At 41.0% G+C, this 17,624-nt stretch overlaps 1 protein-coding gene across 1 annotated transcript; it reads right to left on the reverse strand.

Moving 5' to 3' along the window:
* Positions 1-5,816: 5,816 nt before the first annotated feature.
* LOC139222178 (protein FAM180A) lies at positions 5,817-15,377 on the reverse strand. The gene is made up of 4 exons (XM_070854157.1): positions 15,259-15,377; positions 8,907-9,004; positions 8,240-8,570; positions 5,817-6,473 (listed from the first exon to the last, which is right to left on the reverse strand). Exons 1-3 carry the CDS (start codon positions 15,332-15,334, stop codon positions 8,241-8,243), a joined length of 504 nt encoding a protein of 167 aa, XP_070710258.1. The 5' UTR covers positions 15,335-15,377; the 3' UTR covers positions 5,817-6,473; position 8,240.
* Between the last annotated feature and the right edge of the window lie 2,247 nt (positions 15,378-17,624).

A 17,624-nucleotide genomic window follows, 5' to 3' on the forward strand; every position in this document is an offset into this window, starting at 1 on the left:
TACATTTTATGAGGTCAATACTGAAAACTCAAATCCAATGTATGTTCATTATTCCGTCAGCTAATATAAGCAGCTCTGTTCTGATTGTTTTTACTTGATTACAGTATATGTGAAGTATTTGTGGCCAATTAAACACAGAAGAGAAACATGTGCTGTATTTCTTGTGTTTTGGACTAAAGAATCTTTAAAACCTGCTATGTGACTTTGGGCAACACTGGCACCACAACCAGACAAGGATTTCCTGGGTAATTTGGTGGGAGAGCAGACAACAACACTGGAGGAATGCGATCATATATGCTGGTATTTTTGAAAGGAATGCCCACAAGCTATGCATAGCTCAGCTCGTTAACCATCAATTAGAGATTCTTCTGGATGAACAGATCCCACCTGTTCGCTCACTGTGACACGGCAAAGTTAAAAGTTCAGTAGCTCTGAATTTGGAAAAGGGGATGAATGAGTTGGAATTATTTAAAAAACAGCAATGAACATTCAGTACCACATGTCAGAGTGAGTGTTTGCTGTGGTGAGTGGAGCTTCGCTGTCCAGCTTCCAAACTAAAAGCATCTGCAGAGGCACTTTGTGACTACATTCACATCTGTTTCCTTAAATTGGAGTGCTATAAAATGCAACTGGAGGCCAATGAATCTTTGTTGTCTTAGTTTTTTATCATTTGTTCCCCATAAACATGTTTCCTTTTCTGTTGAGGAAAACAAAGCGTTTTCTAAAAGTTGGGATGATGCATCGAGTGGAAGCAATGATCTATTTTAACTGTAAGGTCAGAGTGAGGACAAGGACATTAACCAGTAAAAGTTGTTTTATGTCAAGTGTGGATACAGATGATACACAAATGAGATGGAGAAATGAGAGGGTAAGCAATGTGTGAGTTAACAGTTGGTATACGACTCCCAGGGGCCCTGTACGCTTCTACACAGTCAGTTTGACACCAAACACATAATGGGGAAGGCAGGCAGCCTCTGGTGATTTGGCCAGTAGTCCTCTCTCTGTCTCTCTCTCTTCCATTCAAACACACACCAAACACGCACAGACAAACACACTGCATTTCATGGTTTGCTCTTTGAGAAACAAACACTGCTATTCCCCATTCTGACGCTTCGTTTCCTGAGCATGTTTATGCTAAAGCACATCGTCCATTAAAGTCAAACCAAGATGGCGGCAGTTAAAACAAAGCTGGCAGGCCATCGAGCCCCAGTGTCACTTAATGATTAATTCTTCTCTAAACAGGGAAATGTGCCAGAGAGCTGAGCAACGTTCAGCTGAATTAATCAAAGCCAAGTGTTTGATTCTCGGCCACCTGCTGTTGCTGTATCACTTACCATTGATCACAGAGTTCAACGGAAGCAAGGCTGAGTATCAACAAACATTCATTTTCTAAAGAGGAAATCAAATGTTTCACTGTGTTTACACGATGGATTACTACCCACGAGTCCACCTCTCCAGCCTTGACTGTTTACTCATTTCTCATAAAGGCAGGATCTGGTTCCACGGAATCCCACTAGGGTCTATCTTTGGACCACAGTTTTTTCAGAAATCTTTGCGCAAGGATACGTTTAAAATTTTGCAGAGCTATATTAGGTAGAATTCTGGCCGTGGCTTTTCTGCAGCCAACAAACCTGCATATCAGAGTGCTATGAAACTTAATATGAGGGTTTATATGAAAATCATCTCTGCCAATGCAGACATACAGACCTAACATACAAAGATTCATAACAGGGAATAAGGAGAAAATGGCTCACGGGTTATGTGATCTAGTGTTGAGGATCTTCGGGCTTTCAAATACAGGGTGGTTGAGGTCAAAAAAACTTGGAACCACAGTGGTTTGAGGTCTCACTGTTCCCCCTCTGCCATAACATTTCATCAGCATGCCGCGGATTTGAACATGACAAGAGACATTTGACTGGATCAGCAGACCCTCATTATCAGGGCAGCTCAAGACAAGGCACACTTGTTACACATCTGAAGCACATCAAATTCCAAAAACGTTTTTATGTTTAAATTGCTTCTGGTAATCCTACGTGTCTTCAGCATCTGACAAGGCGAAGAGCTGTGCAGAGAACATGAGATGGAATATGGTATTCATCATGGATACCATCTCCAGCACAGATGAGTTAAAATGAGATTCTGGCTCTCTGCCAAGAGGTTACAATGCTATTTATTGCTAGGACTTTCACGTTAGTGCTGTGATGTATTGAACTGAATTGAATGAAGCTTATTTTGGGGCACCATTAATTGCCTTTTGGGCCATTTAGGGACAGCAGAACAACCTGTAAATACCTTATGAAGTTGTTGTTGCAAACAGTTATTTACACATTCAGCTGGTACAGAGCAACACTTTTGTTCATTTAGAGTTCTGTTTCAGGCTACCACATGAATGTATGTCTAGTATTCTCTGTCCCTTTAACTCTGCTTTGGTCTTCAACAACTCCTGACTAGGCCTGTTGGACAGGGAAAACCATTCCACATTATGAGAAAATGCAGATTGATACTACTTTCATATCTGTCTGTTCAAAATAAAGCCAGAGCCAAATTCTGAGAAGTAAAAATTATGCAACTTGTCAACCACAACTTACTACCGATGAAGGAAATTAGATATAATATGTTTATTTTTTGACATTGCTAGCTAGCTATTTCCCCTTGTTTCCAGTCTTTGTGCTAATCTACATTGGCTGCTGGCTGTGGCTTTCTACTTAATGGACAGAAAAAACACTTTCTGTCCAAAATGTTGAACCATTCCTTTAATAAAAAAGTATGAATTAGTGCAGCTTTAAAACATTCCTTATTTTGATCACATCTATATTGCTCCCTCGGAGGCTTACTTGAAGATTAATTTCAATTTTCCAAATAAAAAAGATCTAAAGGGAGTCTGTGAGATAAGACATCATATAAATGTCACAAAGAACATCATCCTCACGCAGCAGCATTATCAATCACTCATACGCTGTCATTTTCAGGCATTCATGGGCCGACTGAGACTTCCCTTTGAGACCGCTCCACCTGTGGCTGGACTGCACCGAGCCAAATCAAATTAGGGACCCAGGGCTCTGTGTTGAAGCACAGCATACCACGACTCCCATGTGAATTCTGCACCTCTTCATAACAATACCCGATAAGAAATCGGGAGGGTAACAGAGCTATCCCGTGGTCTGCCAACTGTCTTTCTCCCATCACTGTATCAAAAACATATTATCCCCAACAAATCAGCTTGGTGGGAAAGCTGAAAAGTATCCCAGGAGTGGGATGGTTGTGATAGCTGAATTGGCTTCACTCATAGGATTTGAATGACATAAATGAACTAGGTATTGTCAAAAACTTGATTTGAATCCAGATTCCAAATGTATCAGGACAATAAAAACCCACACAACACTGTTACTTCAGTTCTATTCACTTCATATGACCGTCTCCTGGCTGTTGTGATGTTCTGGTGAAATACAGTGTTGATTCCTGGAAGCCGGGGAGAGCAGGAGGCTGTTTTGAGCAGACTGCCTGCTCTCACTCACGCTGTGTAATTGGCTCTCCGACACAGCGAGGTATCCCACTCCCCGACTAACACATTCCACCTCTGTCCATCCATCTATGCACCCATCCAACCAACCCCTCCCCAGTTTCCCCCGCTGGCACCAGCTCTCCTCTACTCTCAGCTACTATTATACACACCACAGTAGCCACATTAGAATAACTGGGCTGCAAAAATGACCATGGACTGTTTCTAGAGATGTGGTTTCCACTAATGATCTGCTATAATGCTGAGTAACTTTAAGATTGCATTTTTTTAGAAGGAGACTCCAGACCAAGAAAACTGCAAAATCACCCACTCAAGACACAGGCATGACACTAGTTGATGGGCACATGTTCATGACCTCACCCTGCTTGCGGCTGCAGCTCATAAATCACCTCCTAATGTGCAGTCATATTTGGAGTTTTTGAGTTACAGTTTTCATTTTGCTCACGAGGAATGACAGCGATTCTCTAAAAAGCCCTGTTTGGTTATGAAAACTACATTTTCCACAAGAACATCTTGTGTCAAAAGATCTTCAGAGAAAGAAGTCTGTAAGGGCTGTTGCTGATTTTTTTTTTTGCCAGAGGAATGTTTTCAGTGGTGTGGCCGGGAGTGTTTGATGCCTGAGATCAAGATCCTGAATTACTTGCTCATGATGTCCGGGAAAAACAAGGCCAAGCTATACCACAAGTCGTCTGACTGGCAGACAAGGGAAAAATCCATGAAATCTTTAAAAGGTTTTATTATGGCAGGCTGCCGTACGCTCATTTTATAAACCACATGGATAAGGTATTGAGCTGTTTAATTTGGTGCAGAAAGGCACAATGTGTATGCGTGTGACACATTGTGATGCCTCCTCGGTCCCTCTCTGCCAGCGGAGACTTGAAGCATGAAAATATGTCTGACAGCTGTGGGGAAAACATATGCAGCTGATAAGCATGAGTTAAAACAACTGGGTGTTCAGCTGGAGGTGATCACAAAATATTTCTAATAGGAAGGACACATTCCAGATTTGACAAGATTCAGTTCTAATTAAGCCGCCTCAAAAGCAAACCCCTTCTCCCCCAACACACCACACCACACAAAAAAAGGAGCCCAAATTAGAAATGCCACGTTGTTGATTTTTAAATTATTTTTTTTTATGCAGCCCACATTTTGTGTCAAGGTAACAAAAATACATTGTAATGACTTCAAGAGCTCTTAATGAAGTCATACAGCGTGCATGTATGCAGCACATAGACTCAGAACTGACAGTAAGAGAAGACTTTTACTTCTTTTACATGTTGTTCTATTACATTTAGCTCAGCTGTCCCCCATTATTCCTCAAAATTCCTGTTCAAATCAATAACAAATGACAAGATCATGTATCTGATAAGAGGAGTAAGGCTCCAAGTAGGAGCCAAATTTGGAAATGCTGCCACCTAGTGACCATGATCAAGCTCAAATTACAGACACATTGTTTCATAAAAATATATTATATTATACATAGGAGCAGGTGCATTACCATGAGAAATAGGCAGGTTTAATAGTTTCCTTGAAAAGGAACAGTTATGTTCTTTGTATTTATGGTAAGAAGAAAGATGGAATCCACCTGTTTTCTTGCTCATGTATGATCATTTAAGAGCTATGCTTTGCCACAAAATGTAATTCAGCTGTAATGATTTTTGATTGGATTACAAAAGACATAAGTTGGGTGTTAAGAAGTGAGACAGATATTTGCAATGTAATATTATAAATAAGTCACTGTTGTGTCAATTTGTTTTAACACTGGTGGCTTGGCACATAACAACAACTACTGTTAAATATTGTGGGCTTAGGTTAAACTGCACTGCATGATATCATGTCCCAATGTGGAGATAATATAGTTATGATATGATAGAAAATCATACACAAGGGCATTTTTTATAGCTATCTCCCTATTTTGGTAGAAATATCACACATTTATCAAAAAAAAAAAATTATAGTAAACATGATAAAGGTGACTGCAAGTTTTAAGAACATGAAGTTTCAGATGAAGAACTCCAAGCCAGCAGTTCTGTCTGCGGCCACTTGGTGCTGCTCTCTCAACATGCATCACGCCGCTGAGGGTTATACGTGACATTTAGGGATAATACACCAAGGGGGTGAAATATTACAGACTCATTTTTCATGATGCATACTGATAAGTCAATAACTCAGGTAGATAATAATCTTTCTTATTAAATCTGAGGAGGAGATGGAGATAAAGAGAAGCAGAGCAGTTAGTCATTTTAAAACTTTAAGACAATTAAAGCGTGCGAGAAGGGCTGTAACTCACTATCGGTTTGATTTTTATATTCAGTGAAGTAACAGAGCAAAATGAAATGACTTGCCGAGCAAATATTTTACAATTTCACCACAAGTATACTTATATACATTTCACAATCCTTCATATATTTACTGAGTACAAAACTAAGACACTCAGAAAACCACATCTGCTTTAAGCCTATAAAAACATCTGCATCAAGCAACTAAACTTGAACTACTTGAAAATACAACATTATACACATTTTGCCACAAGGATTTAAGGACTTTTTTTGCGCTTTATGCCAGAGGTGAGTAATGGTACCATCCAAAACAATAAGGCATTACAATATGGGAAAATACGTATGATAGATGGAGCACAGCGGTTGTGAGGGTGGGAATGCTTTAATGAAACTCTGCTGTCAGACTCAATCGTGGGAGCAAAGTCCTGAGCTGTTTTCTTCAGTGTCCCAGCTTCTTTATGCTCCATCAAGTTGTGCCCAGAAACATCCCAAAAGCCATCATCATCATCATCATCATCGTTAGAGCAGCGCAGGGAGCAAAAGGCTGATCCTCCGTCTTGGAAGGAAATTCTGCTATACAGTCCTCACCTCCTCATCAGTCAGTCCTCCTGAGTCAGAGCCAGTAGCTTGGGCATCGGATGAATGCTGACATGCTGAGAGAGAGAATGAAAATCCTGCAAGAAGAAGAAAAAAAAAATTCTGTGATCATCATATACATCTTCAGAAATTAAATGCTATGCGGAGAACATGCAGCTCTGGTGGCAGGAAATGACAAACGCTGGCAGACCAGCGTTTCAAAGGCGGGTAAAAAGGCTTGAATTGAACCAAAGTGCTAAAATGTAAGCAAATGTAAAACCAATTGAGTGGAGGAGGGAAAACAGCACAAACCAGATATATACTTTCTATCCACTCCAAGAGGAGTGAACTGCAGGAAAGCCTATTACGGCAAGTACCTATTTCCCAAAACGAGTGGGGAAATGGGTAGCTTTGAAGCAAATATCTATCAAACATTTTACAGTTTACTCAAATGAGCAATCAGTGGTATTGATGTACACAGACTCTTAAGTACGAATCTGTGGTTTTCGTTCAAAAGGGCTTTTACTGTCAAATTGAATGAGCACAGCAATCTTTTCTAGACAGAGGAAAGAAGCATCTAATGCCGCCGTAAAGTAATTTGATGACATCAAACACGTACACAGTCAGCATAGAGGGGGTGGAGGTGACTCTGCACCAAGCTGTCAAACTAATATACCGCTCATAGTTTGATTCTGCATATTTCTTTCTTTTTAAAAGTAGATCAAAGGTCAGAATTATCAGAAAAGTCAGTATGCAAACTAGCCAGAGCCCATTACAAAACCCACATCGTTTGCCTATAGTCAAGTGCTCACTTTCATGATGCAAGTGGAAGCTTATTGGAGCTCATGGGTACACAGTTGATTGATTAATAATGCCATCCTGTGGTTCACACACAGATTCGTTGCTGGATTTATCTTATTTTCATATAACGCACAGATAAGCCGGATCAAACATAATGTATTACAGTTAGAATCTGATAAGACTGACAGTGAAAAACAACTGCATTTTAGGAGCTTAATTCAGTCCTTTAATAAATCAAATCCATGGGTCTTTGTTGCACGTCCTACCCTTCTCTCACCAACTGTTTCCTGTCTTCATCACTAGTGTTAAACTGGATAACGGCCAAAAAAAAACCCCAAATTAAATGATCTAGAAACATGTTGATGTACTTCACATAAAAATGACATACTGTGATATTATCTTGAAGGCTCTGTCTCCGATTAAATCTTTAGAAAAGGAATGTGTTTATCGCAGTCAGTGATAAAAGCATATGTTGGAGGATAAGGATATTTATTGTCACCATGTCAGATATGCGATGCACACTACTGTCCCACGAAGCATTGTACAAATGAAACGGAGGAGATGCTGCAAAACATTTAAATACATTGTGGGCAGTGATGAGACGGCTTCAAGAAGAACAAAAAAAAAAAAAAGAAGAAATCTTTGGAATATTATTCTTAGAATATTTAGCGCTCTGTTTGTGAATTACTACTGGCAGCTTGTGCATCGCTGAATATCATAAACAAGTGTATTGATTTTTCCTCAGTCTCATTTTCGACCTTGAAAACTATTAATTCAAGGTCCACTCTCTAGCTTTCTCCTCAGCAGATGTGTTGGAAGGCTCATCTGTTTGAGCTAATGAGTGGACTCAGCTCCATTAGCTGAGGAAGACAAAATGTGGACAAGCAATATGTGGATAAAAGCTAGTGGAAAGAGTAAATACACTTGAGATACACTGAGGTGACATACATGTTTTTGCATGCTAAGTGCAAAAGTAGTACACAATAACAATTAATATATACCGCTCTGCCTACTGTATAAGATTTGTATGTACATTTGTATTTGTATTGTACACAAACATCACCTCAAGAGGGTCTGAGATCCTTTTGCACGGCTCTGAACAGCTGTATCACAGCATCAGTCCACGCCCCTCTCTGCTGCGGGTTGCTGACTCGAGCCAGCGTCTGAGTGCTGTACACCAGGGTCAGCACCGTCCTCTCAAAGTCCTGCCAGCTCAGGGGCTGCCGCCGCTGGTAGAGCTCTGCTGTCAGGCGGCGAATGTCGGAGAGCCTCTTGGGCAGGACGTCATCACAGATCACCATCAGCTTGTCCACGCTCTTCAGGGAGGCCAGCTCCTCATCTGGGATCAGCATGGAGTGTTCCCCACCTTGGATCTGCATACCAGCTAGCAGGATCTGGGAAGAGAACCCAAGAACTATCTAGTTGCACTACTAACCAAACAAATGACTGAATGATTAGTTATTCACCTCTTTCAGAAGTGAACTGAGGGCATCGTAAGATTCTGAAAAATGTTCATTAACATCAAGAAAACTCATACCTAACATTTCTGCTTGTGATTATCAGAGCAGCAGCAGTTTTTAAAAAAAAAAAGTTTTTCATTCAGGAGCTTTCAGCAGTGGACGACAGTGAGTGACTTGGACAGATATTTTGCACATTCTCAACATACTTAAATTCCAGCAATGAGCCCTGAACTATTTCAACACTTCTAAACCCACAGGATCTAAACTGACCTCAAAAAGCAGGTTGACGTCCTCCACCGATCGCTGGAACGTGGGGTTGATCAGTGAATATGTCCCACGCTTTATCCTGTGTGCAGATGGATACAGAGCTAGAACACATATGAACAGGAAATTGGATTAGTGGATCTCCCGCGTATTCAAGAAATTAGGGAGCACATTATCCAACGTGGCATGCATGTGGGTGGGCCAGCGGTTGAGTAAACACAGATATATTACTGCTCAAATATTATGCAGGTGGGATAGAATCTGGCTCCAGCTGTGCAGAGGGTAATTGGTTTTCGACCCGAGCCACACATGCTCCTATATTTACAAGTGGCAGTGGCCGGTGCATCCAGAGGTGAGATATCCCCGCTCACAGAGGGGCAGGTGTTGCTGACCTCATTTGGTCAGATTTCAAAGCGAGTCCATATGTGTAGCGGACCGGAAACCCCGTAATCTGAGGTGTGCAGATAGGGCTGGAATGAAACCCCTCGCTCTCAGCTGGTGGGAACCGTTGCTACTGCCACATCTCTATGATAAAAATAGCATAAAATTCAAAAATTTTTTACTGGAAGTGATAACCAGAGGCAATTCCACATGGTCACACACCTCTTATCCAGAGCTAGAAAGTAACTAAGTACGTTTATTCAAGTATTCAGTTTAATTTTGAGGTACTGATGCTTTACTATACTTTTAAGTTTTTTTGTTAATTCCTCTTATTCCTCAGAATTGTTTTTGTGTTTTAAAGGGGACATATTATGCAAAAAGCACTTTTAAATGTCTAAAGACCATCAAACTATGAGAAACGACCATCCTCTCTCTTTCTCTCCTGCTCCATCTTTCAGTAAATGTGTGTGAAAACGCTACGTTCAGATATGGCCACGTGTGGGACGTCACACGCAGGGATCGGTTGAACACGTGCACTCCTTCGCTCCTTCAGCAGGCTCACAGTTCTACCCACTGGAAACCTGAATGCATCTTGCTGTCCTTCACTGCTATATGTGGTTAACCCTAGCTCTGGTAATGACGTGTCAAAGGTACGAGCAAAGCACGTAAATTAATCTGTTTTTGGCTGCAAAGGCCCACACAACAGTTTTTATCCATCCACCATGTGTGGAAGTGAAAACTCAGCAGATTTACTTCACTCTGGATGAACCTGTAACATAAATGTCTTCACAGCGACACAGCAGACACGACTGCTATGTGTTTGTATGTGTGTGTGTCGTGTTAATGAGTACTGTTACCGACACAGCACAAGAATGGATCGATACTTTCCGTACCCGACTTCAGACTTGCAGGCTATAAGTTTTGCCTGTTTTATGTTATTATCTATTATGTTATGGTTAGCATGTGGCTCAGCTAACGTAGCTCCCCCTCAGAGCGGGGCCTGCCCAGGCTTGTGGAAGCTGACCAATCAGAGGACACTGAGCTTTTTCTCTCTCTAATACTCATGTCTGCAATTCTTTATGTTTGGATTTGACTGCTTATTATGCCATTCTCCTTATTCCTGTAATCTAGTGATATTGTCTCTTTAAATAATTGAAATTCAGTGCTTTCTTTCTATGAAGACTTGTAAAGCCTGGGAAAGATTGAAATGCTTTGTATTCAAAGAGACATCTTTTGGTTCACTGGCTTAAAATGCAACAGCAAGTTGAAGCAAAATTATCTAAATTCTTAATGAAACCAGGAAGACATGTCTTTGTCTAAGGGATGATTCACGAACTGGCCTGACCGTCCAGCCCCATATTTGTGGTCTTATTTTTGCATAGCAGCCCTGCGTGATAGTGAGCAGACATTCCCACTTGTAATGGAAAGTCATCGGGAGGTCGAGTATAAACAAGGGTTGAATAAAAAGGAAAAGAAGGAAAGACAGCAGAGAGGTCACACAAGGAGCTCAGAGTAACCCCATCCACTTTTCCCCCTCCATACTGATTATAATACGACTACTAATGGTGCCCTGACTCTTTAAATATGTTCATATTATAAAGCCTCCTATTGTATGAGACTCCAAGACCAATTTGATGACGCTGCTTCAGGAGAGTTAAGTGAAAAGCAAAGTTGATTAGAGCTGAAAGGGGATTCACAGCATAATGAAGTAAGTTAAACCTTCCTTTGAGCTCCTCCAGACATCTCACTCTGGTTTTTTCCACAGCATATATGGTTGCCAGCCAGTGCTCGGCCCAGTGTGTAAGCCAACACACAGATCACACACATTGATCTTAATGAGGTGTACAGTATAAACACTGGACTTCATCCGAATTCAGACCCAATTGTTCTCATCTCGTCTACAGCGTTCTGCCCTGCCAGTTCTGCAGTAATAATCAACCCTGCTGCAAGCCAGATACGTTAAGCTTTACAGTATTTGTTCGGCCAGCCAAAACCACATGCACCGTCTGATCTCTTAGGGTACCTGCCTCCTGCTTGGGTGACTGCCAGTCTCAGCTCAGCTTTGCTTTCGCGATCCAGCCACCATTCACAATGTAAAGAAAATCTGTGGCTCAGTGTTGCAGTGTTGGAATAATAAAACCCACCACTGTGGCACATTCATGTAATCCTCAAGATATTATCTCAAGCCTGTCATCCCTGAAAACTACCCCAACCAAACAGCGTCATCGCCAGGATTTTTAGAAATACTAGTCCCCAGTGCAACTCCACCCACATTTATTTATTTTTCTTTTTTTTTAATCCACCAAAAAAACGTTTAAACCACATGTGGTTGTGGTACAGAGCACGACTCAACCTGTGAATCTGTATTCTAGGATCTTGTACGGACACTCACAAAAGCAACGTGTTTCACGCTATACATCTGGTCTTTATGTTAAGCTATGCTAATTGTCTCCTGGCTCCACCTTCATCACAATCAGAATCAGGATCAGCTTTTATTGGCCGAGCATGTGAACACATAGAAGGAATTTGACTTTGGTTTTTCCACAGCTCTCGTGGACTGACACACAATCAGACAAAAAGAGAGACAAGAGCACCAACAGTGAACAAAGTAAACACATATTCATATTGACTTAAAAAAAAGATCCTAAAAAAAATGTACATTAAGTAAAGCCCTAGCTTGTAAATGCCTTCCTTAATTTGGCAGGAGCTGTATTGAGGGAATTTCTCTGTGTCCAACACTGACTTGCAGCTCTGAGTACAAGGTGATAGTTTACACTCCTCATTGAGTGAGTGACTCCCAAATGAACGATAGGGAACGCCCGGGCAGTCATATTAGACACAGAAAAGACACTCCAGCTTCAGTGGAGCATTGTCAATGTAAACAAAACACCACCCAGGGGAAAGTGTGCTCATTAGAACAAGGGTTATGTTACTAAAGGATGGAGGAGCTGCAGAGAAATGACAGCTTAGAGGCTATCCCGGTGCTGATTTACATTTAAAATTAATAACCTGTGATTTACATAGCAGTTATCTGCTACTCTCTGGCATTGTTTGCTCTAATGCAATAGTCCATGGGCATGCAGGAGTGTGTGTTTGATGTTTGCAGCAGGAGAAACAGCAGTTTGGAATGAAAATATTGGGAGGAACAGCACTGCCACTGATAAAGAAACAGACCATGTGACTTATAACATTTATAAAGCTAAAAAAACAACCCTGCAAGTAATTTAATGTTGCACGTTTTAACAGCAGGCAAAGAATAAAGGCAGGCATACAGGCGGGCAGAAGATGGTTGAAACGCTACGGCTGCAGTGCACAACAGAAAATCTGGCAGGGAAGTGAGGAAAGAGTTGTGTGTACTGAGGAGCTGGTGAGGGCGATGGGAACAGGTCTGCGGCTCGGTGTGGAGGTCAGGTGATGATAAGGAGTGGGAAAAGGGTCACTGCAGTTCAGAGAGGGAATAGAGGAGAGGAGAACTAGGCAATGAAACTGCTGGTAACTCTAAAACGGTAACTCTGATATGACATGGTAAATGGTCTGTGTTTGTATAGAGCCTCTCTAGTCATCTCAACTACTCAGATCACTTTTTACGTTACATCCTCATTCACCCGTTCACACATCATTCATACGGGAGGAATCTAACTTTGAGGGAACACACACATTCACACATTGAAGCTAGGCCTCAGGAGCAAGTGGATGTTCAGTGTCCTGCCCAAAGACACTATGACATGCGGACTTAGAGGAGAAAGGGATGAAACTCTTCCGATTGCTGGACGACTCGCTCTGCCTCAGCAACATAAGCTATGTAGACTAAGCTAGAAACTTATATTCGGACAAATGCCACAGTTTAGTCTCTTTCTCAATATTTTTTGCTGATAAGGATTAGGCATTGAAATACATGATATACATTCAAACACCATGCAACTAAGGCGTACATACTTTGATGTCATAATGTGAGCTTAAATCATCATCAAATGCCCCCTGCACTAGATTCCCAATTACAGAGTGAAATAGATTTGTAAGTGTTTGACTGTAAGGTTTTAACATGTTAATGCAGGGGAACAAACAAACATAAGGCGATTAATATTTTTCAGCTGATTTGTCTTTTCCTCATTTTTCTCTCTCAGGTTGAATATCTAATGTACGTTCCCCTCCTTACAACATCCCAGCTTATCCTGCCGCTTGCTCTAAGCCTAGTCATACCTCCCCTCCCTCCCCCAGTGCTCCAAACAATCAGTGTTTGGATGGGCAGGCTTCCCCCGGTGTCATTATGCACAGACAGGGAACTTGTAATCTCCTGCTAACTGCTTGCAAGGAGATGAGGGAAAAACAAAGATCCATTAATTAGCCGGGCTAAATGGTATTCCTGGCTGGAGGGATGGCTTCAAGGAAGAGAGGGAAAAACAAACAAAAACAAAAACAATATGGACGTCTGGATCCCCGTAGTTAACTGTAAAAAGGGGTGAAAAGGACACGGCGAGAGTAAAATGTTTGCCGCAGTGGTCCATCTACTGCTTAGCATTTCAGTTTATCTCTAAATTATGTTAAAATCCAAACAAACTGCACTTTTTTATCAATTCAGATAGAAAATATAGTATTTATTATGTATTCATATGCTCAATAAAACTGTGAGGAGGCTAAGCTGCAATAAAGTCACTTATTATTGGCAGAGAAGACAAGATAGGATTTGACACTGGATATTAGAATACTATATATACAGTACAGGCCAAAAGTTTGGACACACCTTCTCATTCAATGCATTTTCTTTATTTTCATGACTATTTACATTGTAGATTCTCACTGAAGGCATAAAAACTATGAATGAACACATGTGGAATTATGTACTTAACAAAAAAGTGTGAAATAACTGAAAACATGTCTTATATTCTAGTTTCTTCAAAGTAGCCACCCTTTGCTCTGATTACTGCTTTGCACACTCTTGGCATTCTCTTGATGAGCTTCAAGAGGTAGTTAAAGGTAGGTTCTTGCCATAATATGAATTCTAACAGTTGTCCAATAGGGCTGTCGGCTGTGTATCAACCTCATTAATAAGGCAAGAAATCCCACTAAGCAACCCTGACAAGGCACACCTGTGAAGTGAAAACCATTTCAGGTGACTGCCTCTTGAAGCTCATCAAGAGAATGCCGAGAGTGTGCAAAGCAGTAATCAGAGCAAAGGGTGGCTACTTTGAAGAAACTAGAATATAAGACATGTTTTCAGTTATTTCACACTTTTTTGTTAAGTAGTTTTTTGTTCATAGTTTTGATGCCTTCAGTGAGAATCTACAATGTAAATAGTCATGAAAATAAAGAAAACGCACTGAATGAGAAGGTGTGTCCAAACTTTTGGCCTGTACTGTACATATATATATATATATATATATGTTGTTGTTGTTGTTGCTTTTTCATGATTTTAAATGGCCATAAAAAAATTAAAGCTGCACCAATCAATACTTGTTATGTATCTTTTTTTTTGCAATAAAACTACGAGACATAAATGTTTAAATTAATTTAAAATAAACAAACAAAAACAGTAGAGGTATCATTAGTCACAGTATTTTCCCCTCCTGTTGCTGGTTTCAGTATCTTGTGACTTATCCAAATACTTCAAGTTATGTGAGCGCTGAGAAAGGAATTTCCTCAGTGAGAGGATCCAGTAACAACAGGCCATCACTTTTCACTGGAAAATTATCTGTTGATGTCCCGCATGTCGCAATGGTTCTGATATATTCTGAAGATAAACACATTCTTTCACAGCCTCACACACACATATACACACACGTGGATTTAAACCATCATGAATGTTCGTTTCCATTTTCTAAGGTTTTAAAAGAGGATGCAAATCATTGCAATTTGTGAATAATGAATCATTCAAATCAGCTTTTTACATGATGCTGACATTGTGACCTGAACAAGATAAGTTAGATATAACGTCTGCATGGAGCAGGTGAGTCTGCACAGCCTCTCCAAGTCCACCTACCTTTCCTGCGGTGCTGAGTGGCTGCCAGGTAGACGGACAGGTAAACCACGATGAGTAGAGCCCACCACTGCGTCATGTTGATTATCGTCAAACACAGATCGACTCACACAACTCGAGCTACGCTCACAAAGAAACGAACATCACAATGGTGGATAAAAAAGCTCAGACTGTTGAGTTTTGGCATTTGACATGCATTGGTTTCATATGCAGGATCCACTCCTTCATTCACTGTATTCATTTTTCTGTTGCCTCCTCCCTCCCTCCATCCTCTCTCCCTCCCTCTCTCTCTCTCTTTTGGTGTGTGTGTGTGTGTGTTCTCCACTCAGGCCAGGCTGTCTGGGCTCTCATCTGGAAATCATCAGGCTTTGGGTAGTGCCTGCCCTCTTGGCTGGACTTTCCTCTCAGCTACTGGCTGACTGCTCGACAGGCTGACTGGTTCAGTTACTGAGTGACTCTCCAATTGACTGTATAACCAGGTGACTGGCTAACTGGATGAGGGGCTGACTGGCGTGCCGATTGATTGACTGAGCATAATGGCATCCCATGAGCCAGAACCAAACCTGTGCAAGTACAAGAGGTGGATGGTTTTAGTAGAAAAGTGTTCTAGCTTGATCAAGCATCCTTTTCAGCTTAATGTATTCTTTCAACTTGGGGTTTATTTTCCTTGTTTGGGCCAACAGTTCTGATAACATTGTACACACAAACCAAGTTAACTATTAATATCTGGGAACACAAAAACCTTGCCATTATTAAAGTAGAGGATCTAGAAATGAGCAGTCAGAATATATTTGACACATTGTAAACAAGCCAACAGTTACCTACCTCACTGCACAAGGAAACTACAAGCGCACAACTTAGTAAGGAAGGTCACTGCCTGAACTGAACCAGTAAACTGTGATGGATGAGGACAGTGGACAGTTTCTGTTTCTGTAGCCTAATTTTAGGGGTGGTCAGCTGTAGGCATGGTTAGTCAGCTGGTCCAGACTAAAATCTCTCAGCAACTACTGGATGGATCGTCAGAAGACTTAGTACAGGTATTCATGGTCCCCTGAGGAATGCACCAGACTTCTCCTCTAGCACCACCATAAGGTTGACATGTGTGGTTTTGAGTGTAACATCTCAAAAACCTTTGAATGGATTGGCGCAAAAATATTGTACTGAAATTTGGAATTCTAATAATTCTGGTGATTCTCTGAGTTTCATCTTCCATCAGGTCAAAATCTTAACATGTCCAATACTTAGGTATCCTATACCAGGTCCTGCAACACCTAACCTGCAAAATTAAAAACATTCTCATCAGCCTCAGTCGTACTTTGTGTTAAATGTTAGCAGCACAAATGTTAACATGCTAACACACATGCAAAAAAGAATACTGTCATCCATATACCTGCTAAACATTACCGCTGTAGCATTGTCATTGTAGCAAGTCGAACTGTGCCTAAGTACAGCCGCACAGAGCTATCTGTCTAGATTGTAACATTAGATAACAATTGCGAGATTCATACGTGTTGTTTCTGCATTGTGCGCTCTGTTTGACATTGGGTACTGCTAACCATAACCAGAAACCTAAGCATAGCCTTAACCCTAGACCAAAATCTTAAGAGAGTTTCACCAATCTGTGGTTACCATCTAGATGAAACCTTATTGACAGCTTTACAATCATCTGACTTCTCATGTATCTGAACCAGTTGGGCAACGTTTTAGCACTGTCCCCATATTATCAGACCTCAGCAAAGAACTGAACTTCTGAGTACAATTTTATCATAAAACAATCAAGATCCCAGATAAGTTTATAAAATGGTTTATTGTAACAAGATCCAAGCTGTAATAATAGTTTTTTCTTTAATGTATCCTGCACAAGCCTTTGTCATGTGTTTTGACTCAAATTCTTGGTTAATTAACAGAATTTCAGCATTACAAAGAGCAAAGTCCTGACTTAAAAGGCCTGTTTGATTGCAGCTAGCGTGCAGCAACTAGGCAACGATGAAACCCGGGCCGAGGCAGACAGAGACAAACGGCTACAACCACCACCAACAACGTGAGGAGCACTCAGAGCATCTTGATTCAAGGCTGTCAAGACCCTTTCCACGTCTTTATACTCTCTCCTCCACAGCCTTTTCTGCTCTTTGTTGTCACAGAATATGTGCATTAAACACATTTCCCCATTGTGGTGCCAAAGTGCATAATAGACAGTGTAGGTGCTTAGGATTTCAGATGGTTTGCTTTCTTGGCTCTGCCTCTAAGGCTGCATCTGCCAAAATAAAACACAGATAATATTCCAGTAACGGTCTTGCGTGAAAGAAAGACACTCATGCTCAATCAGTAGCTTAGAGAGCAATAATTAATTATTCAAATAGAGGCTGCAG

This window comes from Pempheris klunzingeri, chromosome 22 (assembly GCF_042242105.1).
Source record: "Pempheris klunzingeri isolate RE-2024b chromosome 22, fPemKlu1.hap1, whole genome shotgun sequence".
In the NCBI taxonomy this organism is placed as follows: Eukaryota; Metazoa; Chordata; class Actinopteri; order Acropomatiformes; family Pempheridae; genus Pempheris; species Pempheris klunzingeri.

Bases quoted from the DNA above. Each gene is read 5' to 3' on its own strand.
- LOC139222178 (XM_070854157.1), bottom strand. From the start codon at position 15,334: ATGACGCAGTGGTGGGCTCTACTCATCGTGGTTTACCTGTCCGTCTAC. The intron at 9,005-15,258 runs GTAGGTGGACTT...TATGTGTTCTAG, and splicing joins CACTCAGCACCGCAGGAAAG to CTCTGTATCCATCTGCACAC. The intron at 8,571-8,906 runs GTCAGTTTAGAT...TTCTCTTCCCAG, and splicing joins ACGTCAACCTGCTTTTTGAG to ATCCTGCTAGCTGGTATGCA.